Source organism: Eutrigla gurnardus (assembly GCF_963514095.1).
Source record: "Eutrigla gurnardus genome assembly, chromosome: 13".
NCBI lineage: Eukaryota > Metazoa > Chordata > Actinopteri > Perciformes > Triglidae > Eutrigla > Eutrigla gurnardus.
The window spans coordinates 26,570,494-26,597,336 of NC_139936.1; the positions used below are offsets into that span (position 1 = coordinate 26,570,494).

Below are 26,843 nucleotides of genomic sequence, written 5' to 3' on the forward strand. Positions count from 1 at the left end.
TAGAATATTTAAGTTTGGAGTACTTACATTTTTTAAATCATTTACACTCAAAAAGTGCTTTTTTAAAATTTGTGAGTGTACTGTAAAAAATTATACAAATTAAAACAAATGTTTTAATTTGTATAATTTTTTTAATTTCTTTGTAATGACTTGTTCTGATGCTATGGTACTTAATTGATCAACATCTTTGAACTAAAAAAATATACTGGTTAGTAACCTAAAAGATAATTTTACACAGCTCATAAACTACTACTTTTTTTAAGTTCAGAATACTCAAATAAACTTCTTCACACAAAAAATTAAGAATATTTCAGTGTTTTTATTCAGATGTCTTTTTCTCCAAACCACTTTGGACACAGCAACAGAACTGTAAGCATACAAACACATACACACATCTGTATTTTGTGTGCATAAATCTTTGCAAACATGTGTATTACAGATAAGAACAAGAGCAGATCTTCAGTGCTCAATATCAAAAAGTATGGCATCTTAAAATCTTTAACCATGGCCATTCCAAATGACGCTATAAAAGATTAGAATTTTGATCAAAAAAATAAAGACTTCAAGTCTATACCATTTGTATCTGAAAATGTAAACAACCCGTTTGGTTCGAGGAAACCTTGCATATTGTTGTGAAAAAAAATAGTAAGCTTGAATATAGGAGGAGAGTCTATGGGTTGTATCAATAACAGCGCTTTATTAGCACAAATATCAGGAAAACATATTCCGGCAGTTAAACGTGCACGGACCTAAAAGTCAACTCAACATAGGGTTGAATTTACTCAAAAGGCGCTTTACAACAGAGTGCGCAGCGTATTTCAAGAGACTCCGCATGAGTCTGATTGGCTCATTCTATAGATGCAGGCGGAGCGTAATTTTAGCATGCCGCGGCCTGGTTGGAGCGCTGGGTATCTCCACCCACACTGGCTCATACGGTCCATCCCTCCGGGTGATGTCATCTATGTATTGTGTGTGTATGTTGTCGAGATGCATATCATGTGCTTGTCATGTGCTCCTTCCTGGTGCGGCTACACAATGTGTCCGTTCATTGTGTGTTGTCGGGATGTATATCATGAGCTTGTCATGTGTGTGTGTGTGACCCAGATGTTACCCTCTCTTGTGTTTCCTGTTTTCAACGTATGGCGTACAGATGGAATGCCCTGACACAGTTTCTGACCCTCACAATAGTTTTCCACTAGCCTGAACATCTGAGTCTATGTGTAGTAATTTAAAACATGTGTGATTAGCTTATGTATTTACATTTTTCTCCACAAATCCCCCTTTTCACACCAACTAGGTGTGAACATTTTGCTTAAAGGTACTCTTTTCCTTCCTCGTCTTCCATGTCCAGGCTCCCATCCTCAAATTCCTCATTAGCTAGTAGAGGCATCATATATTTTGGTGGGTCTTTTTCTTTAGTCAGTGCAGTTTGCACTAACCTGGAAACCATGGTTCTCAGACATGGAATGCAGCAGCACCCACAGGTGACTAGTATGGCCAGGAAGATAGCTATTGAGGCTGCTAAAGATATTATTACCGCTTTCCATTTTCCAAACACTACTTCCATCCATTTGGTGAACGGGTCATCGACCCCTGATGCTTCGTGCATTTCTTTGGAGAGTGCCCTTAGGTTTTCTAATGCTCGAGTGACTGAGCCATCTGGGGCCGTGTTATTGGGGATTATGGTACAGCAAAGTTTTCCAAACATGGCACAGACACCCCCTTTTTCAGCTAGGAGCATGTCTAGCGCCATTCTATTTTGCATAGCGATGATCGATGTGGGTGCGAGCTGCTCCGCCAGCCCTTCCACTGCATCCCTAGTGGCATTAGCGAGGCGCAAAAGATTGTAGTGGATATAGTTAATGCGGTCTACGTTTTTATTGGGGAGTATCCAGAGAAAGATCGATTCGAACCCTGCCCCTACTTGATTGGCCAATTTATACTCGTCTGGCACGCCTCGAGGGATACCTATAGCGTCCACGTATGTGGTCCCTCCAAATGGGTCTTGCAAGCTTGTGTCCCTTTTAGCAAGTATATGTCTTCTTCTTCGCCGGACGAGGGCGTTAGGTCCTGAGGGGTTTTTTATCACTCGACTGCCTATTAACGTAAGGGGCATCCCTAGTCTGACCATGGCGCAGGTGCCTATGGTGGTGTCGGCCTCTACTCGAGAATAGAGACGCAACCCTCCACAATAGTAAAACAGTCCCGCTCGGGCCCATGGTCCTATCACATCCCCAGATGTTGTCCTGATTGACACCAATCTGAGGGTATGTTTCCTACATTGACTTTTGGTTTGCTGCTGGCGAAGTTGAAACACTGATACCTGGGATCTTTTCCTTTTATGGCGGTAAAATAGCCGGCCCTAGTTTTATTATCAATGGGTGGGAAGACTGATGCCAGGGATTGGCATCCTGAGGGTGTGGCTTTTCTGGTTAAGTTCATCATACATTCATAACCTAGTTTGTCTTTGTCTGGATATAAGGGGGCAGGTTCGACGAACATGGCAGGACGCGCAGCCGCGCATGCTACACATCCCGTCATGTTCTGGCGCTTAGCATTATCCGTAATCCACCTTAACCAAATGTTACTTTCTCCGAAGCCTGTAGCCATTTTTACGACGTCTAAAGGAGTTAATTCTGTGTAATCCTGGGTCATCACTATCGGACTGGTAGTGGGCGGCTTTAGGGCAGTGGAATTAGCTGTGGTCGTATTCGTTGCACTACCTTTACAAGTGGGGGCGTATTTGGGCGGGTATATGTTTACTTGTATTCCTCGTATCTGGTCTTTTCCGGTGACGTCTACTCCTAATGCGATCCATATGCGATTTTTTCCCGTGGAGCTTGCCTTAATGTTATTGATAGAGAGAGTGAGCGGATTGCCGGTTGGACTGAAATCTCTTTGGAACGAAATGTGGTCCCAAAACTCGCTGTGTGTGTGTCTGGTAAAACCGGACCAAGTCCCAGTGAACTTTGTTACTTGATACCAATCGGGACAAAATGGCTGTGAATCCACCGAGAACCCAAACCCATGTTGGTAAGCATTCCCAGTGGCCTCGCAGCTCTCCACTATTCGTGGACTATTACACAGATAGACATCGTAGCCCAGCCAACTTGCTTGGGATTCCCCGCAGTCTATCACGGAGCACAGGTCGAATGTGAACATTGTGGTATCCCCGGCAGTATAATTTAAAACTATTTTAGCACCGCACGCGACTTCGGGGATCTGGAAAGTTTTCGTTTGTTCCCTTTTGGGACGTGTTAGGTAAATGTTGGTGGAATTGTCTCGCTCTTTGTTTATTAGTTCGAGTCCTAGTAGAAGGAGTATTACCGCCACCCCGGTTACACCCATGATCACGGTGCACATCGTTTTCCCCCATGGGAGATAGTCTGCATATCTCCACCTCCGTCTTTCCTCCGGTGCAACAGACGGATCTCCGGAGAGTCTCCTAAAACTCCTCGGAGTCGTCATTTTGGGCCAAATCTGTTCTCACTTCCTGGAGTGAGCGAGTAGGTGGTGATGCTGGGGCACAATGTGTCAGGTGGTGCCAGGGAGATCCTGCTTTTCCCTTGACCTGGACCGAGTGTGAAGTAACCTCCTTCACTTCGTACGGACCAGTCCACCTGGGGTCTGTCCACTTTCTTTTGTGAACCTTGACCCTGACCCAGTCTCCTACTTTGACTATCGTCCCCTGCTCTTCGGGATCCTTCTCCTGTGCCTTCTGCACCTGTATTGAGAGGGCTGAGACAAGAGATATTAGTTCTCTCATGTAGTCGGATTTTTCTATCTGACACACATCTAAAGGAGGTATATGTCCTCCATCACGTGGCGGGCCAGGCATTGGCCTTCCCGTCAACAACTCATGGGGCGACAGGTGCGTGCCTCCCCCTTTTGAGGTTCTCATGGCCATGAGAGCCAAAGGGAGGGCCTCCAACCATGTCATCTTACTGCCCGCACATACCTTGGCTATTTTAGCCTTCAATGTTTGATTCGCGCGTTCCACCAGTCCCTGGGACTGTGGATGGTAGACCGAACCAAAACTGTGTGCAATCCCCAGGAATGCCTCCACTTCACTCAGCATCTGATTATTAAAATGTGTCCCGTTGTCTGATCTGATACGTTTCGGTACCCCATATCTGGGTATTAGCTCTGTTTGCAACCACTTTATTACTGTCTTCCCGTCTTCTCTATTTGTGGGGATTGCTTCTACCCATCTTGAAAATCTGTCTACCATTACCAACATGTACCTCTTTCCCTGTACTACGTTCTCCTGTCCCATATCTGTATAATCTATACTAATATCTTGGAATGGTGCGAGAGGTACGGGGTAGGATCCCATGGGCGTTTTGAATGGTTTTCTTGGGTTGTGGTTTCCACAGACGACGCATTCTTCGCAGTATAGTTTTGCCATGCTGTCTAGGTGTGGGTGCCACCAGAGTGCTGAAATGTTCAACAGTGTTTGTCTTTGTCCTTCATGGGTTGGTCCATGGGCTTCTTTTAGTAGGGTCGCTACTAGTTTTGCTGGTGCCACTATCCTTCCATCATGTGATCTCCAGAGACCTTCTTTCTTTGTGGCCCCCTTTTGTGTCCATGTCGACCATTCGTACGGGCCTGCTTGTTCTTGTATCTTTTTTAGGTCTTCTTCGGTGAGTTTAGGTTGGGGGGGCGTCAGCCTGAGTACCATTTGCTTTGGCTGATATCCTCCTGCCTTTTTGGCCGCCTGATCTGCAGCCTCGTTTCCTTGACTGATCCTGGTGCCTGTTTTCTCATGTCCTTTGCACTTCATTATGGATACTCCTCTTGGTAGGGTGATTGCTTCCACCAGCTCTTGTATTTCTCTTTGGTGTTTGATTGGGGCGTTGCTGGATGTTACAAATCCCCTCCGTTGCCACATGGGTGCATCTACTTGTGCCGCCCCATGTGCGTAAGCAGAATCTGTAAAGATGTTCACCGTCTTTCCTTTGGCCAGTTTCAAGGCTTCGGTGAGCGCCTTGACTTCTGCCATTTGCGCTGAAGCGGGTTGTGGTATTACTTCTGCTTTGAGCGTCTCATGTCTTCCATTGGAGTGTTGCTGAACCACTGCATATGATGCCTGGTTCAGTCCGTTTTCTCCTCGGTAGCAGCATCCGTCAGTGTAGAGCCAGAGTTCTGCTTTGGGATCTATGTCATTTTTCAGGTCTTGTCTGAGCTTACTTTCTTTGACCGCAAGTTCTTCACATGAATGTGGGGTTCCTTTCCCAAAGTTTCCAGCCATGTTCCTTTCGGCTGCGACAAAGGTTATATGTGGCCTGGTGCATTCTCTTTGAATCTTGGTTTTTCTGGCCATGCTGAAAGTAAACTCCTTACTTGCCAAAAACGCTGCAACTCCATGTTCAGTGTGGACCTGTAATGGGTGACACATCACTACATGTGCTGTTTTTTGGAGAGCTTTTGCTACCGCTGCAACATATCTGGCGCACATTGACTGTCCGGTTTCCACTGCGTCGAGTTTTGAAGAGTAGTATATCAACACATTCCTCTCTCCCCCTTTTTTCTGATACAAAACAGCATTTAAAAATGCATTTTGTTCAGAAACATCCAAATGGAACACTTCTGTGTAGTCCGGTGAGGTGAGTGCAGCAGCTTGGGAGAGTACTTGTTTCATGTCAGTGAATGCTTGTTCAGCTTCAGAAGTCCAGGGTAGTCGTTCTGTGAGGTTTCGAGCCCCTACCTCGTTGATCATTGTCCGCAAAGGTTGTGTCCGATTGGAGTAATCAGGTATGTGGGATCGGCTGTAGCCCGTTAGTCCCAGAAATGACAGCATGTCTGCCACCGTGGTGGGCTTTGGATGGTGTAGGATTGATTCCCTGTGGGCCGTAGATACTCCCAATCCTGATGCCGAGATTTGTCGGCCCAGGAATAAGACTTCTTCTCTGCATAGCTGCACTTTTTCTCTCTTGACTTTGTAGCCCTTCTTGTGCAGAACTGAGAACAGTAGGGCAGTGGCCTCCAGGCAGAGGGTAGATGTTTCTGCTGCCAAGAGAAGATCATCTACATATTGGATGAGCACAACCCCTGGTGGCCATTGGAGTTCTAGTAGGTGTGCTTTTAGTACCTGATTAAAGAGACCTGGCGAGTCCCTGAACCCCTGTGGCAACCGATTGTAGGTGTACTGTTTGCCCCCAAACGTGAAAGCAAACATGGCTTGTGATGTTTGTGCCAGTGGAACACTGAAGAAAGCGTTTGCCAAATCTATGACAGTGAAGTATCGAAATGCTGGGCTTAAACTCGTGAGTGCTACGTGTGGGTCTGGTACTGGATGAACATCTGGAGTCGTTGCATCATTTATAGGGCGGAAATCTTGTACCATTCTCCAGCCCTTTCCCCCTGCTTTCTGTACCGGTAATATGGGAGTATTCCATGGGGAGTGGCACTCGTATATTACCCCGACGTCCAGAAGGCCCTGTATCGTGGGGGCAATTCCCTTCATTTGATCTTGGGTTAGAGGATACTGCCGTCGATAAATAGGAGGTGCATCTGGGTCTTTCAGGGTGACAATCACTGGTTGTGTTTCCAGGGCTCCTACGTCATGGGGGGTTATAGTCCAAAATCGTGAGTTCACCGCATTCAAAACCGCTGCGGCTCCTGGGTGATCCGTACATGGGAGTCCATGTTGTCTTGGCAGTGGTATGTGTTCTGGGAGGGAGACATCCGTGGTATGGGGGCCCGTGAAGCACCACATATCTTCTTCTGGTGGGGCTTGGGCTCCTTGGCGGGGTTTTTGGACTTGGAGCGGCCATGTTGCTTAGATCAGTCAATTGAGATATGTCTACCCCTCCTGTGGGGAGGCCAAAGTGGTCCTCGTTATCTCTCATGAAGTCCCGATCATATCCACATGCCGCTGATTTAGGGTTGTATCCTCCAGCCGCTCCCCGTTCCTCTTCCTCTTTCTGGCCGCCAATACTGCTGGCAGGTGACTTTACTCCGGTTGACCCCTCCTTCCTTGGGTCGATATGGTTTCCACCACTAGGTGGCTTCGAGGGATTTTTTGTGAGAGGTCCTTCTGGTTCACTTTCTGACCAGGTCTTTTCTGAACTGCCTTGACTCCTTGATCCTCCAGGGGGCTCCAGTGCCGTTATTCGCTGTTGCAGTCTTTCCACTTCTCTCTTCATTTCCTCTCTGTCTTGGTCTTGTACGAGGACTTCCACGCCGGCCAATGTTAGTACTGGTGCTTGTACTGCTGTGTCTGTGGTCTGTGCAGGCATAAATCTTTGGTGGGTGTAGGGAGGTGGGGCTGTTGGGGGAGGTGTCGTTTCTGGAGGCCCAGTTGTTAACTTCTCTGGCAGGACTGGATATATGCCCCCTCCCCCTCCCTGTGTCTCTTCATGTTTGTCTCCCCTCTCCATTCTTCTCTGCTGAAACAGGTCTTTTAGCATTAGGTTTGTTACTCTTGTCTCTTCTTCTTGTTCTTCAAACATCTTTTTGAGTGGTTTGAAAACTGATCGCTTGTCCTTTTCAGCCTCCATGTTCTGTCGAGCTCTCTCTAATCTTTGTTTGACATCATTCACCATTATATTCATAGCTTCTCTTGATGGCAGCCCGTCCTTGGTGATCCATCCCTTTATCTCCCACCTTTTCGCTACTGATTTAACTATCTTCCCATCTCCCTTTTTACTTCTATCCTCAGTCATAACTCTAGCCTTCAATGTCTCTACGAAGTCTTCCATTTCCCCCTCGTTCAATCCCTCAATATAATCAAAAGAATCGCTCCTAACGTTACCCAGACCAGCCCCAATCCCACTAGGTTTATTTAACAGACTCGTCTTGATAAGTTTTTCTAGTTCTAGTATCTGTCTACTCACTTCCGTTATCGTTGGTATGTGTGTCTCTGCTGTTGCTGCTGAGTGGAGAGTGTCACTTCCTAGAGCGTGCAACAGGGTGTCGGCTGCTTCCTCTTCTTCTTTGTTATCTATATCTCTGAACTCTTCTATGTCTATGTCATAAAACTCCATGCCATGTCTAAATTTTCTTGTATTACAACCACTGCCTACGCTTCTCTACTCGACAGCGCGGTTCCGGAGAAATTGTATCGTTTCCAAATTACTATAAGTTTTCCTGTATTACAACCACTGCCTACGCTTCTCTGCTCGACAGCGAGGTCCCGGAGGAGTTGTATCGTTTCCAAATTACTATAAGTTTTCCTGTATTACAACCACTGCCTACGCTTCTCTGCTCGACAGCGAGGTCCCGGAGGAGTTGTATCGTTTCCAAATTACAAAGTACTATTTATGCAGTCTGTTGGTTAACCCAAAACACGCTATGTTTGTTAATAGAGTGACTTAATTATGTGCAAGAATTCTCATGTTTCACGGAGTGTGGTGGGTCCGCTACTTCACGATACTGTACACATAAAAGCCCTTCTATTCGTCCTTCATCTCGTGTTTTCTGTTAGGTTCAGTCACACATGTGTACACACTATGGCAGGTTTATTTTATCACTTTTGCAGAATATGTTTTCCTTCTATTTTTAACATTTTATCCTTTAGTTAAATTTTGTCTAAAGTATTCATACTCACACTCGGTATTTGTTGATCACCTAATTTATATTTTTCAATATACAGAATTCAATTAAATAAGTTTCTGCTTACCTTTTCGGTTGAGCGCTCATGTGATCAACTTTCCCGAGAGTGGATGAATCCTTCTGGCCTCCACTTTCTTTCAGGAAGCCCCCCTCCTTCTGCAAGACAGGAGGTAGTCGTTAAAATTCTTTCCTCCTCAAGCTTTTCTCCAAACCATCCTCTGCTACCAGATTTGTTGTGAAAAAAAATAGTAAGCTTGAATATAGGAGGAGAGTCTATGGGTTGTATCAATAACAGCGCTTTATTAGCACAAATATCAGGAAAACATATTCCGGCAGTTAAACGTGCACGGACCTAAAAGTCAACTCAACATAGGGTTGAATTTACTCAAAAGGCGCTTTACAACAGAGTGCGCAGCGTATTTCAAGAGACTCCGCATGAGTCTGATTGGCTCATTCTATAGATGCAGGCGGAGCGTAATTTTAGCATGACGCGGCCTGGTTGGAGCGCTGGGTATCTCCACCCACACTGGCTCATACGGTCCATCCCTCCGGGTGATGTCATCTATGTATTGTGTGTGTATGTTGTCGAGATGCATATCATGTGCTTGTCATGTGCTCCTTCCTGGTGCGGCTACACAATGTGTCCGTTCATTGTGTGTTGTCGGGATGTATATCATGAGCTTGTCATGTGTGTGTGTGTGACCCAGATGTTACCCTCTCTTGTGTTTCCTGTTTTCAACGTATGGCGTACAGATGGAATGCCCTGACACAGTTTCTGACCCTCACAATAGTTTTCCACTAGCCTGAACATCTGAGTCTATGTGTAGTAATTTAAAACATGTGTGATTAGCTTATGTATTTACATTTTTCTCCACAATATCATGAAAAAGAACTGTAAACATATATACATCCACACATTATATAAAAACAGGTTTGTATGGTTATGTGTAAATCACTGCAAATGTTTAAATGTTTGTATCCAAGTGATAAAAGCATTGGGAACTTGTGCTCAGTGTAAAGGTATGCCTTTCAAAACAGCATCTTCAAGTTATTTTACACCTATGGCCATTCTACTTCAAAAACATAAGTTAAGGAAATAAATAATTTTAAATGAATAAAAAATAAATAACCAAAAAGTAAATCTAAAGATATCAAGATAAGTCATTGCACATAAATAGAAAATAAATTAAATTAATAAAAAAAAAGGAAATTTAAAGATATAAAATCTATGCCTTTTGAAAAGAGGCCAACAAAAACTCAATCAGTTTTTCTCTTTTGAGTGACACACACACACTAATTTTCCCTAAAGCAGAAAAAAAACATCCTGTTTACTAAGGCACATCTTGCCTAGAACAATCACTCAAATAACAATGAAACAATGCAACAACAAACATGCCGTCATGATACAGGTTTTTGGACAAATCCACAACTTCTACATTGTCATTAGCAGGTCATTTTTCAAACAGAGCAAAGAAGGTTTGAGTGGTGCACCATCATCCAACCCCATGAGTACCTTCTGAATGAAGGTGAACATGTTAACAAGCTTCTTTGGGTAGTCCAGATGCAAAGCATAAACCAGCCCAAACAGTAACACATATGCATCGGCAAACGTGGCAATGTCCATCATAACCAACTCATCGTCCACCACAATGGCTGTGCTTGCAGGACTGAAGTGAACTGGAGATGTACTTCTCTCTGTGACCACCATGAGAATACCAACAGGAGTGTCACCGATGTCTGGTTCCTCCGATTCCTCACTCTGGAAAATGCAAATGGGGGTTCAAATATGGTTAGCTTGAATGAATCAGACAACTGCATTTTTGTAACAGGTGAATATTTCTTGTTGAGTCATCATTACTCAGCAAGAACATGGATAAGTATTTTACAATAGAGTCATAATGCAAAAGTACACTGGTAAGTATTTCTGAACACTTTTCTAAAGCTGCCCACTCAACAATTAAGTATACGACTAAGTATTACACAATAACTACAAAGATAAGTAACCCCCTCCGCTACTCCTCTCCCCCTCCAATTAAGGTTAGGTGGCTCAATTAGAAAATGTCCTCATAAATTTTGAGAAATCCCTGGGACCTCTGCTGGGGGTGCCATCTTAACATGTGTGTGTGTGTGTGTGTGTGTGTCTGTGTCTGAGAGAGAAAAAGAAAGAGGAGTGTGTATGTGATGGTGAGAGAAAGAAGCCTTAGGGCCCTAATTACAACACCAAGGCACTTCAAAATAGCTCCAATGGTAAAAGGTGATTAGTGATGACATCTTTTATATAAATATATTAAGACTTACGTTCCAAGTCTTGAAAAACTCTGTGTCCTCTTCCCGCAGGTATACTGAGAGAGCATGAAGGGCTACAGTGCGTTTCATGTTGATATCATGCACATCCTGTGTGGATAAACAAAAATACATGAGAAAAAACCAGGGGCCCTTTGCTGCCGACATATGACTAACTGTGCTAAATATGTACATGTTACAGGATAACTTATTGAGAACGAGTTAAAAGTGAAGGACTGCCCCTTGTATAGTAGTAGTATATAGTAATGATGGTGGTAGCAAATGCTGACAAACCTGGGAGCCAGCTGTTCCATGTGGATAGAATTTGGACAAAGTCGATTTTAGCTTTTTTCAACTCACCTCAATTTCATAATACTGTAGGATGTCTCGCAGTGCTCCTGCCACCCTTCCAGTACGAGCTGCCTTCTGTCTGTAAAGCCCTATGAGCTGTGGAATGTGCCGATCTAGTTCCGCATAAAACTGGTTCCGTAAATTTACGTTGGTGATCCTATGGAACTCAGCACAGACCTACAAAATAACAATGACACACAAAGTATGTGAAAGACTATGAGTAAAACACCAAAGGGAAATACCTCATAGTCACATTTGAAGGGTGCACTATCCATTTAAAATGAATAGCCAGTACAATAAAGATAGTTGAAGATGAGCAGAAAACACTTTGAGTCTGTGTTTTATTGTTTTTTTAGTTTTTTTTTTACCTGTGATTGGACCTGAAGGGCAGGCCATCTCTCCAGAAAGTCCTTCACCAATGAGTCTCCCTGAACAATTTCCTGACGACGAAGTGCAAAGGTTGTCTGCATGAGTTTCTCTATTGATTGTAGGTTTCTGTCGGCTCTATCAACTTCAGCTTTCATCTGTATTCTCATTTCCTCCAAACTGTCCTCGTTTTGTCCTCTTGGGAAGTTTGGTAGAAAGTTCACTTCAGCCCTTCTGGCTTTTTTAATGTTCGAGTGGGGATGTGCTTTCTCAGGATTATTCCTGCTTCTTTTCCCTGTATTTACGGACACCTCCTTGCATCCAGATCTTGCCAGTCTAGTACGGTAATTTCCCATTTTAAATTTCAGGCAAATTTTCCATCCGTACCACCCACTCGCACTCCCCGGCTCTTTCAGACATGGGTGAGCGTTAACCAGGGCTTCAGCTGCCATGCCTACATCCCTGTCGCTTGGGTAAGGTTAAAAAGAGTACATTAAGGAGGCCATGCTCTCGAGAATGTTGTGTTTTTGTGCTCTGTTTAATTTTAGAGTCTTTCCGGAGCTCTCAAAAACACTGTTCCCCTCTTCCAAGACATGTTCAACTGCATACGAAAAAGTTGGGACAGGGAAAACATCAGGCCATGTTTTTTGCCGTTGGCTTACAGGCACATGAGGCAGGATATCTGTGTCCGAACTACCACATGAACTTTCATCACCTTCTGATCTAACAACTCTAAGCGTGCTCTTCTCCGAAGTCCGGATCCTCATACTGTAACGTGAATTCAAAGTCCAGCCTTGGCTTAACTTTGTCTTTCAAGATGCCGATGAGCTCATCAACTGATGTTGGCCTCTCATTCAAAGTCACTTTCACAGCCACATCAGTGGCTATGTAGACACGAAGAAGGTACTTTGGGGGCATGGCCATCAGCTGAAAATCAAGAGAGAGAACAGTTATCAAACTTTGTAGGGAATGAAACAACATAACTTAGTCCGAAAAATCATCTTTACACATTCATTCACACAATCAAAAACTTAGAATGAAAGAATTTAGATATTTGATTTAGATAAAACATTACTTTCATCTTAAAATCAAATCAATATTCAGCTGCTTTGTAGTTATTTTGAGCACAAGGTATAAATTACCTTCTGTGAAGCTGTATGAAGCGCTTGGGTGTCAACAGAAGTTGTCCTTCAACATGGTACGCAGAGAGTGGTGAGCTTTCATTAAGCTCTAATATGTTGTTGACAGTTAAATTTCCAGGGTAAAGTTTGTACGATCTCAAGTGTTCAATGTAACATGACTTGTGTTCCCTGCATAGAAACATTACATCACTGTTAAAAAGTAGGATCTGCTCAATCCTGCTAAACTGAGGCAGTCCTCCCTCTTGTCCCACAGATACAAACCTCCCAACATCATACATGGTGCCATCCAAAGTGATGTTTGACGTGCTGTATATCATACTGCTGTCTGTTTTTTGTCTAATGTACTTTTTTGCAACATCTGGAAGCACTGAGACCAAGACTGAAGAGACATTTGATGCCTGCTGGTGTGGTTTAAAGATGACGGTGCACTGAGGTAGTATGCTACCATGTGCTGATGCCGTGTTGCTAGGGTTTTCAACACATTCTTAAAGTTTTGTGTATCGTGTATTACACACTTGAAAAACCTATGTTTTCCTTCGAATCTCATAGTCCACAAATGGACAAGGGGTCCAAAACAACGTATCAGATCTGGGTAGTGCTCTAAATAGTGATGCTTAGGAAGCAGTCTGAATTCAGGGAAAACCTCCTGAAGCATTTGTCTGTGATCCTGAATCTTGGTCTTCAAATACTCAATAGATTCATCATCAAATGTTAGGGACAGGACTAGTTCGACAATATCTTTTAAATCCATCAATATAGTCCAAGCCTCATCTCCATCAGGAACTGTCTGGCCTATCATCAATGGCAGTAGTCGTAACAATGTGCTGCTTTCGTGACCATTACCACCAATTGACCGCTTTCTGGCAAAGGTCTTTGAAATTGGCCATGGTCTGTTAACTTTATGCGAGTTTTCGTATGGGAATGACATGATTTTTCTGTTTAGTCCCTCAAGTGTAAAGTATTTAAGCCTTATCATCTCCTGAATGCAGAGGGCCAACTCTACTGGCACAATGCCCTCAAAAAGGTCATGCAAAATATCAGGTGGGAAGCCAGTGGTTGTGTGAAAATGCTGTAAACTCTCATTCAAGACACAATCCCCTTTGACACCAACTGCACTATGACTCTGATCCCCTTGCATAACAGCCAGCACATTACGGTCATGACTGGCTTTGGTCCTCAGACAAAATTCACCGTCTCCAACTTCATGAGACTGAATCTGGTCTCGCGTGGCATGGCAAAAACGACAAATGTGTCCTGCACGGAAGGATTGCATGAAGCCTGCTAATGCATGTGCTGCCAGGTTGTCAGACACAACACAAAGAACAGTACCTTGAACTGACTGGCCAAGAGACTCAATGAATACACCGTCTTGTTCAAGAGTGCAAAGGTCTTGTAACAAAGGACGGAGAACTGTTTTGTATCCATACTTCTGGACATCAGGGACCTTACAAATTGCTGCTAGCTGAATAACATGCAGCGCTGATCTGTATTTAAGTGGTAGATCTGCAAGCACCCAGTAAACTGAGCACAGTTTGTGTACTTTTCTTGAAGTGCCTAAAGGATTGGCAATTTCAATATCATCAATGTACAATGAAATTGGCAGTGAGAGTTCTAAGGAAGACAACAAATTATTCTTTTGAAAATATAAACCATCTTGGTGGCTCGTGTAATGGCCTTTTTGTGACATCTTTGTTTACTTTATTCTTTCCAGGATGTCTGTGTGTTTAAACATTTCCTGGATCACCTGGAGAATAGGGACATAGGCTACTCTGCATCCAGGTTCCAACTCGTACTGCACTGGCTTCACAACAGGAACATTTTTCTCAACAAATGTTTTTCTTCGTTTTTTGGTGGACATCTCCTCCCCTTTAGTTGTGGCACTGACAAAAATATTTGTGTTCATAACCTCATTTACTAAATCATTCAGGGTAGCTTCAGTAATAGAGATATCATGCCTCTGTAGTGTCTCTTTTACAGTATCCCTGATGAGAGGCTGAGACAAGGAAAATATCTGACTGAGATGATCAACTATTTCCTGAGTTGCCATGTCAGAAACGTGGAGAACAGTTTGCATCTTGAGGAATAATGAGGAGAGATTATGGCGCAACTGGGCTCTCAACTGGCTGGAGTCACATACACTGTCGTCCTCAGAATTATCAAATGTGTCTGCATGCTGGGATAGGGAAATATCTTCACAATCAAGGTCAGCAGCATTTACAGTAGCATTTTCTGTTGAAACTATCTCATCACGAAAGTCTGAACTATTTGCATGTATCCTACTTTTGTGTGTATTAAAAGAAGAACACACATTTGTGCTGTAGTTACAGTTTTTAAATGGGCATGTTATCGTCTCACGTTTTTTCAAATGGCCCCTTAAATGAGTGAACAATGTTTCTTGTGAGAAGGGCTGTTTCAAGTTACACACAGAACAGGTAAAAGTTGCCCTTTCTGCTTGTGCTCTGTCACTTGCACTGGGCCTACACACATCTCTGTGAAACCGTGACAAATGGATTTTCAAGGCATTGAAGGACAGAAATGTACAAATACAAGAGTCATGGAGACATGGTAGAGGGCTAACTCTAGAATAATGGCTGTGTTTCAAGTGACAGTGCCGGAATTACTGTGCCCGGGTGTCTGCAGACACAGTACACAATTTGCACTTTCACTCCATTACTCAAACAAAAGTCATCTTCAGTGTCTTTCTTTCAAGATCAATATTTACCATAGAGGTTCTGTGCCATTCACTGCTCTCAGTGCTCTTCACTGGTCTCAGATGTTTGATCCTGTGGGAAACCACTGAAATAATGCAGTCCAAATTTCTAATTAGAATATTTTAGCTAAAAATAAGTAATAAGTAATTTATACATTTTAAAACACAGAGTGTGAACCCTTTCCAATCTTTGTTAAATGCTGTGGACTAAGCTATTTTTCTGACGAAAAAGACTAGCCTAAACAACTGTGCAACATATATAGCCTAGCCTTTATTATAGTTAATCTAATCTCTTAACAATTAGGGATGACATTTGCCTTCATAGTTATTTCTTTTATCCCTTTAAACATAGAAAACTGCATTATCTGGCTCACCAAAAAATACAGTTAAAAGCAAAGACAATTATCATCAACATTAAATTAAATGGATACATCCTTACATTAAAAATGAACATAAACATGACCTTGTTTGCCAAGGATGCCTTGTGCTGGGTACCAACTTCAGCCTACAGGGAAAGACAATTAATTAGTCACCACTCATGTTTCTCTCACACACACACACACGCACGCACACACAACCACTTATTTTCAACCAAATGTTAACATTACCAGCAGAAACACATTTATAAAGAATAACAATATTTATCGTCATTATGATTATTGCACTCAGTTCACGCAACACGTCCTCACCAAAGACCGGTAACTGTGACCGCGTGTTATGCTGAATGTGTAACGTAAAAAAGCGCAGACAAACAAAAAAGTACGATTTCGTTGTGGCATTTATGCAATTAAACAACATGCGGGTGAGTTTTAGAATACTTTACCCTTATACTTACAAGTTTTCTTAACTTCAGCAACCGATGCACTCCCCTCGCTTCACGACCGCCATGTTGGTTGATTTTGCCTCGTTCTGTCCCGCCAACGTAATGACGCACTGACGTCATTACGTTGCACGCCTCCGTGCATTCAAAGGTTTTGAGTAAGATAGTGATGATCACTCAGACAATTTAAGTAGCACAAAATTATAACTACATTCCTCGTTCGGAACACTTAGTAACTTAAAGTTGGGTTGACTTGATAGCGGATTTTGATTGCTGTTTTCACAATACTTTTGAGTCAGTAGTAGTGTTCGGGTTTACAGTGTAGAAGAAGGGAGGAAGAGAAGAGGAAGACAGGAGTTGAGAGTGAATGAGGAGGAGAAGAAGGGAGGAAGAGGAGAGGAAGACAGGAGTGGAGAGTGAGTGAGGAGGAGTTTAGAGGAGAGGAAGAGAGGAGTGGGGAGTGAGTGAGGAGGAGAAGAAGGGAGGAAGAGGAGAGGAAGACAGGAGTGGGGAGTGAGTGAGGAGGAGAAGAAGGGAGGAAGAGGAGAAGAAGACTTGAGTGGAGAGTGAGTGAGGAGGAGTTTAGAGGAGAGGAAGACAGGAGTGGAGAGTGAGTGAGGAGGAGAAGAAGGGAGGAAGAGGAGAGGAAGACAGGAGTGGGGAGTGAGTGAGGAGGAGAAAAAGGGAGGGAGAGGAGAGGAAGACAGGAGTGGGGAGTGAAGGAGGAGGAGTTTAGAGGAGAGGAAGAGGAGGAAGACAGGAGTGGAGAGTGAGGAGGAGGAGTTTAGAGGAGAGGAAGAGGAGGAAGACAGGAGTGGAGAGTGAGGAGGAGGAGTTTAGAGGAGAGGAAGACAGGAGTGGAGAGTGAGGAGGAGGAGTTTAGAGGAGAGGAAGAGGAGGAAGACAGGAGTGGAGAGTGAAGGAGAGGAGAACAGAAGGAGAGAGAAAACATATTTAGTGAGTGAAGAGACAGTTGTAAGAGTATACTGTATACAACTATACACTGTGCTACAATTCTCAGTTACACTCTTGTAAATCCACAGATGTTCTCTGTGGTGGATTTGTATTGTTTTTTGGCACTTCATTTAATTAAAAGTAGTTAAATATGCTTGTGTTTGTTTTATGATAAACGTTTAGTAACATGTATTCGACAATATGTAGTGTATCAGCACGGCCACGGGAAAAGTACATCTATATCTATTATAGTATTATTTGTTGGTGTCAGAATTCACTAGCACCTCCTATAAACAATCAGACCCCCTCATTGCCCCCCCAATAATAATTTTCTGGTGCCGCCGCTGATCACACATCTTTGTTCAAATAATACAATACACATGGCCGAAAGGGAAAGCGGGAGAAGCCAAGGCTTATCTAGTCCCGCCCCCATTACCCAGGATAAAATCTTCATCATAATATTTTCTTATCTTTTGCATTTTTCATTTGACATAACATTTTCTTTTACTTGTGACATTTGACATAACATGTTACATCAGTAGGTGGTATAGAGAGCTGAAGTCCAGTGCATACAGATTACGTGTGTGTCTGCACACGTTTCCATATTTGTTCCGTCACAACACCGTGTCTGCTGATTCGTGCCTCAGACCTTTATCAACTCTCATGCAATAATCTGTACCGTCATTTTTTTTACTTCTTCTTCTAACACATTCCATTGTCTAACACCTGTGACCGATAAGGAAAAGGATTTTAACGTAGTTTGTACCTTCCTTTGCCTGAAAATCATGTTCCCTCTAAGATTGTGTCTCTCTCTATCTAGGAAAATTATTTGCAGGTTCTGGGGGAGAGTTCTGTTAGAAGCTTGGTACATCATTTGTACTGTGCAATAGTTTATTAAGTTATATAGTTTGAGTATTCTTGATTCGATAAATAAGTGATTTGTGTGTGCCCTGTAGTTGGCATAGTGTAAGATTCTCAAGGCTCTTTTTTGGAGAATTAACAAGGGCTGTGTGGAGCCTTTATATGTGTGTCCCCACACCTCTGCACAGTATTTCAGGTGCGGAGAGACTAGTGCGCAGTATAACAGATGAAGTGCTTTTTGATTTAGTATTTTTTGTACTTTCCAAAGTATGGACACACTCCTGGCCAACTTCCTTTTTAATTGTCTTATGTGTGGCTTCCAACTTAACATGTCATCGATAATCACTCCCAGTACTTTATTCTCACGGACCATCTCTATTCTCACGGACCCTCTCCAAGCTTTTACTTAATGTTACATTTTTCATCTGGTCATGCTTAACCACATTTATTCATCCTAACATGCAATATGAGTCCTTCAAGCCTCTACAGGGCAGAATGAAAATATGCACAGCTTTATTTCCCTGTAGCAGCCTGTTCATCTCTCACTATCTCTCCTCACAGTCCGTAACTGTGAAATGAAGCTTTGCATACATAACTCAGAAAGCCCACTCTTTACTCAGGCCTCTGTTCTTGTCCAAAGGTCTGAACCTATTTTAACCCGGATGAAGGAGGATCACACCCGCATCATCCTGCCTGCCATAGACAACATCAAGTACAACACGTTTGAAGTGCAGCAGTACGCCAACGCCGCCCATGGCTACAACTGGGGACTGTGGTGTATGTACATCATCCCTCCGCAGGAGTGGCTGGACAAGGGTGATGAGACAGCCCCTATCAGGTGAGGTCCTCGGCTGGCAAACAGTGTCCATTATAGATGAGGATGTTTGATGAAATATGGATAGGCTCAGGATATGACTTAATCATGTGTGGAACCATCAAACTAAGGTGCTTTGTAGTACAATATGCCACCACAAACGCACAAATAAAGCCTTCCCTTACACAGCTGTCTTATTACCATGATGAAAATCTTCATTAAGATGCAGGATCACAAGGCCACGACAATGCATTGTCATTAGTGTAATTGTGTGTCGAATGTGAGCAGGGCATTCCATTATATCCACTGTTGATTGGAGGACAGCACTGGCTCATATCATGTTTCTGTATAATCCTAGAATTGATTATACGTCCCCTTGGTGAAAGCATATTGGACTTTAATTGACTGAGAAGGAGCTCAGGAGTATTTTGTTGTATAGAAATGGTAATATGTACATTATATACATTTCAATCAACATCTGTTTGGTCAGGGCAAGCCAACACTGTCAAGTAACTCTGACTACAGAGTCCATTATTTTAAGCATCACATCACAGTTTTCACTGAACAAAGACCAACACATTTAACTCAGATAATTAGTTATTGGTTAAAACTTCAGGCTACAGTTTATCTTTTTATAAGATAGTGACCAGATGGGTAAAAACTAGGGGTGTCAATAGATTACAAATTTTAATCAGACTAATCACAAGGTAGCTGTGGATTAATCATGATTAATCACCATTACATATACAGTATATATATGAGAAATTCCCATTTTCTCTGTTTATTGTTGTGGGAATGGAAAGATAAGTGACAGAAGCTGTATATGTACCAGAATGTGAAGGTGACTGATACCACTTTTTTTTTAAATCAGACTGAGTAAAAATATTTAAATTTCAATACTTGCTGATACAGAGTACTGATACTTAATAATACCATTTTAGTTCTAACAATAACTTTGAAAACTATAACTTTGTGTTTTCCTGATACAAACGGCAGAGTTTGCAGTAGGGATATTAATAATTTACTGTTCAACCTGTGTACCTGCAGTTACATAGTCCCAGCACCCTCTTTGTTGCTAATGTCGGGGCTAACTGCTACATTCACAGCTGTGACCGGGTATGAAGTCTCTGTTGCTAATGTCGGGGCTAACTGCTACATTGACAGCTGTAACAGGTCTGACCTCTCTGTTGCTAATGTCAGGGCTAACTGCTACATTCACAGCTGTAACGGGTCTGACCTCTGTTGCTAATGTCAGGGCTAACTGCTACATTCACAGCTACTGTCACACGCTCTCTGTTGCTAATAATGGGGCTAACTGCTACATTCACAGCTGCTCTCCGTAAGTGTGCTGGAGCTGCTGACTTCATACTTACTTTCATGATGAAACTCTACATCTCCACAAAATGTTTCGTAGTCTACTAGTTAACCCAGAGCGGCATTAGCATAGACATGGAAGTCGTCATTGTGATGTCTCCTGCTTGTGGACCATGGTTTTGAAGCATTGAGTTCAGCATTTTGACCGTTGCCATCATGGAATCTTTGCAACCAATGAATGTGACCATATTTGGACTGTGGAGGAGCGACGGGTGGATCTGAAGAACTGGCAGAGCGGCACCCCAAGCAGCAACCTTCCTGGATCTGGATCCATCTTTCTTTTGGTGTGAAGCTGTAAACAAAGTTCAAGGTGTCTATATTATCCTCAGACAGTAAGTTGGTTTACCTCCAGCAGTACTACAGAAACAACAAACAACCAATCATAAATACGAACACTACATTTTAAGAGTAATTTACAATGCTGATAGCAGCAGGAATAAATGACCAACCTATTTGCTCTGCATCGCGGCTAAACACACTTAAACACACTCAAATGTATTTTAGGGAGCGTGGAGTTGAATTAATTAATTGTCACAGATCTGTAGAACAGATGTGAGATATAAGATCGTGGGGTTGCACCTTCCTTGACTCAGCCACTCATAAAAATAAGAAAATCGAACATGATTCAACAGAGAAGATTACCACAATCTTGTCTCCACTGCAGCTGAGCCTCCATAAACATGAAGGCACAACAACAGAGGCAGGGAGACGTCCTTCACTGGAATGTGTTCAAATCAGCAATACTGATGTAGCGGCAGATGGATGTGATGTGTTTTATTGATACTCGTTGATACTTTTAAATATCTCTGGCTAGGCTTGATTCTTGAATAAATACATGTAAAATATGAGAGGGAATACAAACTGATGAAGTGAAGTATGCACATAGCAAATGTGGTCTTGCCTAATAAAATGTCCTTTAATTAAATAGTGTAGCTACTAGGTATAGGGTTAACTCAACAAGCTGCCCCTGAGCTCTGACCTCCCTTATAAAAAGAATAAATGCATAGATCCTAATCCAAGGAAACAATTGGCTCTGTGAAAATATATGAAATTCCATCATTGAAATGTCTTATGACTTAGTCTGCGCTGGTAATGATTGGCTCAACAGTGTGATATGGGGTATAATGGCCATTTTATTATATATGCAAATAACTTAGTGTTTTAAAAGCTTTATAGTTAGGCTATATTGTTGATTTATTTGTTGATCGCTTTACCCATGCAGCAGCCTCCGATTCTGAAAAGTGAAGCCAAACTGAAATGCCTTAAACTTGCAATCCCTCTACTGGCCACCAGGAGGCGACACCTTGAATTGTAAAGCTAACTTTGTTAAAAAGTTACAAACCAGAACCCAGAGGTGGATCCAGATCCAGATCCACTGTCGCTGTAACGCTTGCCCCTGGGTGTTGTTGGGACTTTGAAATTGTGTTGACTCTTGAAATTTTTAGCGTATTCTAGTCCTGCTCAATGTGTTAAGTGTCCTGAGATGACTTCTGTTGTGATTTGACACTATAAATACAATTGAATTGAAAATTGAATTAAAGTTTTTGTTCGGGGTGCCGCTTGTGCTCATCAGATCCACCAGTTGCTCCTCCACAGTCCAAATATTTGTTCGCTGGTTGCCAAAAGGTGGTGGCAATGGTGGCAATGGCCAAATTCCAAGATTGCAACCGACAAAATGCCAAACTGGGCTTCAAAACAGTAGTCCACAGACAGGTGACGTCACCATGACTACATCCATTTTTATATACAGTCTATGGTTTAACCCAAAGTTGAAAGTGCTTCTACTTTCGGTAACCAGAAAATGACACTGAGCACATATCACAGAATATCGCCTTGTCACGCTTCATGCATTGGGAGCATAGTGTAGAATACAAAATAGAAAAAAGGATTTGCCGGTTGCTCGCCTTCCCCTGCAATTTTCTTGACAATGGTGCGGTATTGCAATATTGCAGTTATTGTGACAGCCCCACACCTTTTATGTTGTTATGGCAAACATCTGAACAAAAGTTGCTTATTTACACATCAAGTGGTTACAGAGCTGTTCATTCATTTGGAGTGGTGTTTATGTCCATCTGGTTTTAGCTTCTACCGACTCCTGAGGGAAATATCTGCCTCTTTAGCTGCTAAATACACCACTTTGTTCACTAGCTCGTATCTAACTGTGCCTGTATGCTGTTGCATTGTCATAATGTTTCTACATTGTCATTTGGTACATTATGCGTACGTTATTAAAGAAATATTGATTATCTGCTTTAAAGGAAAGACCGTCAATGTGCCAGGCTATCAAAGGAATCACAAAAGACATTGATAAAAAGAAGCAGTTAAATCAGGGCTGATATTTTCTAGATATTTTAGACATTAGAGGAGGCCTCTAATATGCTGTGAAGTTAGTGAATTAATTAGTACAAGAAACATTAAGATCAAGCACAAGTGACCCCAAATGGACACAGCAGAACTAAAGGAGTTACTGTAACTTACCTCCACCAGATTTTTCCACAACCAAAAGGCTGAACTCCCTTTTTTGATTTGTATCACTGAACGCTCTGCTGCTTCATTCAAACCAAGCTGCAAACATGAAACATACTGGTGCTTGCCGATAGAATGTCTTCCAATATCTCAAACTGCTAAAGCTAAAAACATCCACACATACAGCTGGATTTTGACCAAGAGCAATAAAACCATATCAGAGTTTCATTACCGTGCTTGGTCCAGCGTAGGCAAAGCAATAACAGTTTAATTTGATACAGAAGATCTCATACAAACAAACAATGTGATAACAGTTTATATCATTGGCCTAAATATTGGATGTTTTATCAAAGCTCCATGAAAATCATGTATTATTGAGCATAGAGGGTTGGGATAGATGAAAGATAGGAGGACAGCCTCAGACTCTGCAGAGCTGCTCCGTGTTTCCCTATTGACACTTTGCTGCAAATGGACAGATCGCCTCAAGGGCCTGCTGAAGTGTGTCGGCTTTGTGGATTTCTATTGGAAATCATTCTCCCACTTGTTTCCTCAAGGTTTCTGCCCATCAACAACACAAGCCTTGTAGCCATTTTGAGCTCAAAGCCTTTTCTGGCTGTTTGGTCACATTCAACTACAAAGCGTCTAAAAGGGCACAAGAACGCACAAAACTGCCACAGGATTTCAACCATTTTGACATTTGCAAAAAATAGATTTTCTTCAGCAACTACAGTAATTGTTGACAGGACCGCATAGAAAGGTATAGTAGATGTGGACAGAAATCTGAAATCTTCAACAAATATCATGACTCACAATGTAAGCTTCGTTTTGGTCCAATAGTCTCCTTTCTTATCCAGACCTGGCACACAGTTGAATCCCTGTGTAAAATACCTTGCAAGTGGCACACGCTCTCTCCGCTACTCCACAATAAGAGTCTTATGATTGGAGGCAGACCCATCACAGCATCTCCTTGGAGTAACAGTACTATCCGCTATCTAGGTGACATTTTTAATGAGTCAGGGTTGCGCTCCTTTCAAGATGTGAGAGACACCTATGCCTTACTGCCTTCCTCATTCTTTTTTTATTTACAACTAAGACATGCTCTTAATGCACACAGTATTCCCCTAAAGCAAGCTTTATCTATTCACCCTCTTTATAAATTGATCATAACACAAAGAGTTAATAGCGGCTTGGTTTCCAAATTATACTCCTTTTTCCTGACATCTTCTTATTCTGACTAGATAGGTTATGGAGAAGTGATCACCCTAGTCTGGATGCTGATTTTGACTGGGAGCAGGTGTGGACGAGTATCAGGGAGGCTTCCCGCAACCCGAATCACCAACAGATTCACTTTAATTATATCTCACTCCACGTAGACTACATGCAATGAAACTGATAACTGATCCGTCTTGCAGCCTCTGCAATTTGAATTCTCCAGGTACTTTCATTCACATGATGTGGGAGTGTCCACCGGTGGAACAGTTCTGGGCTAAGGTGGCCTCTCAACTATCAGACTTGACATCTGTAACTATCCCAGTGACAGTTCCTGTTCTGTTACTGAATGACTTATCTGGGATGGGTCTGTCGAGGGCTGTAGGGCGATTAGTACTTGCTGGTATCACAGCTGCTAAGAAGCTGATTGCGTTGCGGTGGAAGCCTCCCCACTCTCTTGCCTTCAAGCATTGGATTCTTACTTTTTTAGAGATGGAGATGTCGACTGCCAGAATCAATGGTGCAAAAGAATCCATTTTGAATAGTTGGCGGGCTGTGGCCAACTCACTAAAGGAGTTATTAAAATGATCATATCCTGATTCTGGCTAGTTATTTTTGTTCCCTGTATAGGTGAATGTGTGGTCGTAGAGTTTCCCTCCATACAATTGTGTATGACTTCTGGATGGGTGGGTGGGGGAGGGAAGGTGGCACACCTTTTGTTTGTTTTATCTGTTTTATTTTTTTTTTTAGTTAATGTATTGGCTTAAGTTTTTTGGTTGATTTGGCGGCTTTTATGATTTAAGCAATTTTGCAGTTTGCATTTGTTTTGTTATGTTTTGTTATGTAAAATATGTGTTGTATCTTGATAATCTCAGTTAATCAATAAAAAAATTTGATCACAAAAAAAAATATCATGAGGTGACGTTTCTTAGAATGGAAAGCAATCTTTATTTATTTAGGAAGGCCAATACTAAAAATGTTTCTTTTTCTTTTTCAGCAAAATGTGACAATCAGACATGACTAAGCAACAGATACACTTACAGAAATTCCTGCAATTGCCATTGAAGGAATACTTGTGCAAAATACAGAGGTGGCAAAAGTACTCATATTCTGTACTTAAGTAGAAGTACAGATACATGTGTAAAAAATACTCTGGTAAAAGTAGAAGAACTGATTCAACTCCTTTACTCAAGTAAAAGTAAGAAAGTACAGGCTCTGAAATGTACTTTCAAAGTAAAAAGTTAAAAAATAATTTTTGCTGTTAATGAAACACAATACATCTTTTGATAATTTTGTTATACGAAAAAAGTTCAGACAGAATAATCAAGAATAATCACGCCAGCAGCTCGTGGTTTTTCAGTTGACACAGGACACAGCGCATACGCCATGAGATTCTCTGAATCTTCTGAAGCGTCACCGTCGGCAATAATCCCGGAACCGCTTCGCTTCCTTCCTCCATGTCGCTGCTACAGTGCAAGTTCTCTACCGTCGCTACTCATTCAACTTATTCCCGGGGTAACCTGTCCCCCCCCCCTTCTTCTCCCTCTTTCCCTCTCGAGTTTGTCATGTCTTTTACATAAGCTTTTACGTATTGTCGGCATCTGTGGATTTTTTTTTAAGTAGCAATGCAATGTTTTTATGATGTAAGGAGTAGAAAGTATTTTTGTGTATAAATGTAGGGAGTAAAAGTAAAAAGTATTCAGAAAAATAAATACTCAAGTAAAGTACAGATACCTGAAAAATCTACATAAGTACAGTAACGAAGTATTTGTACTTCATTACTTGTCACCTCTGGCCAAATACATCAATACCAACAAAAAAAAAACAGAAACTGAGTACAGTACATGAACATTAGGCAGGGAGACAAATAGGAGTAAACTGTAAACTTTGCATGGATAAAACAAATTTAAATAAAAAAACAGCAAATTACTGGTTAGGAAACATAACAGGACTAACGACACCAGTGCACTCTAAACAATAAATGATGCATAAAATGATCATTGAGATTATCTGTCTGATTATGAGTCCAGCGAAGTTGTTTCATATCGGCGAGGCTATGGAGCCTGCTGTATTATCAGTAGTGGATCTGATGGATAGATCCTTTAAAACATGTTTTTAACACAGTCAACTTGTAACATTCATGAAATGATTCCTCTCATAGCTCCCTCGAAGCATCAGGGCTGTCATACAACTTGAACTGAGACAAGCCAGATCAGTTTGAACAGCAGTGTCTTGCTATGGTAGAGAAGTAAGCAATCTTAAATAAATGTCTTTCTCCTGCCAAATTGCATACATACTGGAAGCAAAAAACCCAGGCATTCAAGTTGGGGTCCACCATCTGCACACTAAAAATAACTGAGGACATTACATGAGAAACCCACTAGAAGATTCCACCAACAACCTGTAACATGTAATGCTCTTTCCATGAACACATGATCTGTGCTTGTGTGCACAAAGAGACAGAACAACATCGACAAAGAGAGAACAATGACTGGGTTCGTCATTCCCACTATCAGTGGACTGTGTTGTATTTCACATGCAACTGATGGTAGGGTCACACAGACACAGCGGCTGCTTTGCATTAAAGACTGTTGAGCATTTTTATCGATGTAGAAGCCAGTACTTCTGGGTCTTCTAGGATTGATTTCTCTTTGTGTGATTGTTGAACACTGCTGTGTATTTCTGGTCAGGATTGAAACCATCACTATGCAAATTTTCGAACCAAAAATGTGGGCTCTCTTATTCCTGCATTTTTGGAGGAACAGCTGGCTCTAATTACACATTTAAGTGGCTACAGTTAATTGGCTCTAGGAGGGGGATTATTTATCCATGCCATAATATTGCATGTTTGATCACCTTGCACATCAGACAAATGAGAGAGCCACCAAGCATAGCAATATTTTTTTCTCTTTTCTCTTCCAAATAAACATTACCAAG

The 26,843-nt window shown here is 42.1% G+C and overlaps 1 protein-coding gene across 1 annotated transcript in view; it reads left to right on the forward strand.

Annotated features, from left to right (window-relative positions):
- Positions 1-26,843, forward strand: part of galnt9 (polypeptide N-acetylgalactosaminyltransferase 9) — a 183,699-nt gene that overhangs the window by 88,093 nt on the left and 68,763 nt on the right. Inside the window, exon 5 of the mRNA XM_084024144.1 lies at positions 18,684-18,881. Within this exon, the coding sequence (XP_083880270.1) occupies positions 18,684-18,881 (198 nt within the window). The remainder of the gene's footprint in view (positions 1-18,683; positions 18,882-26,843) is intronic.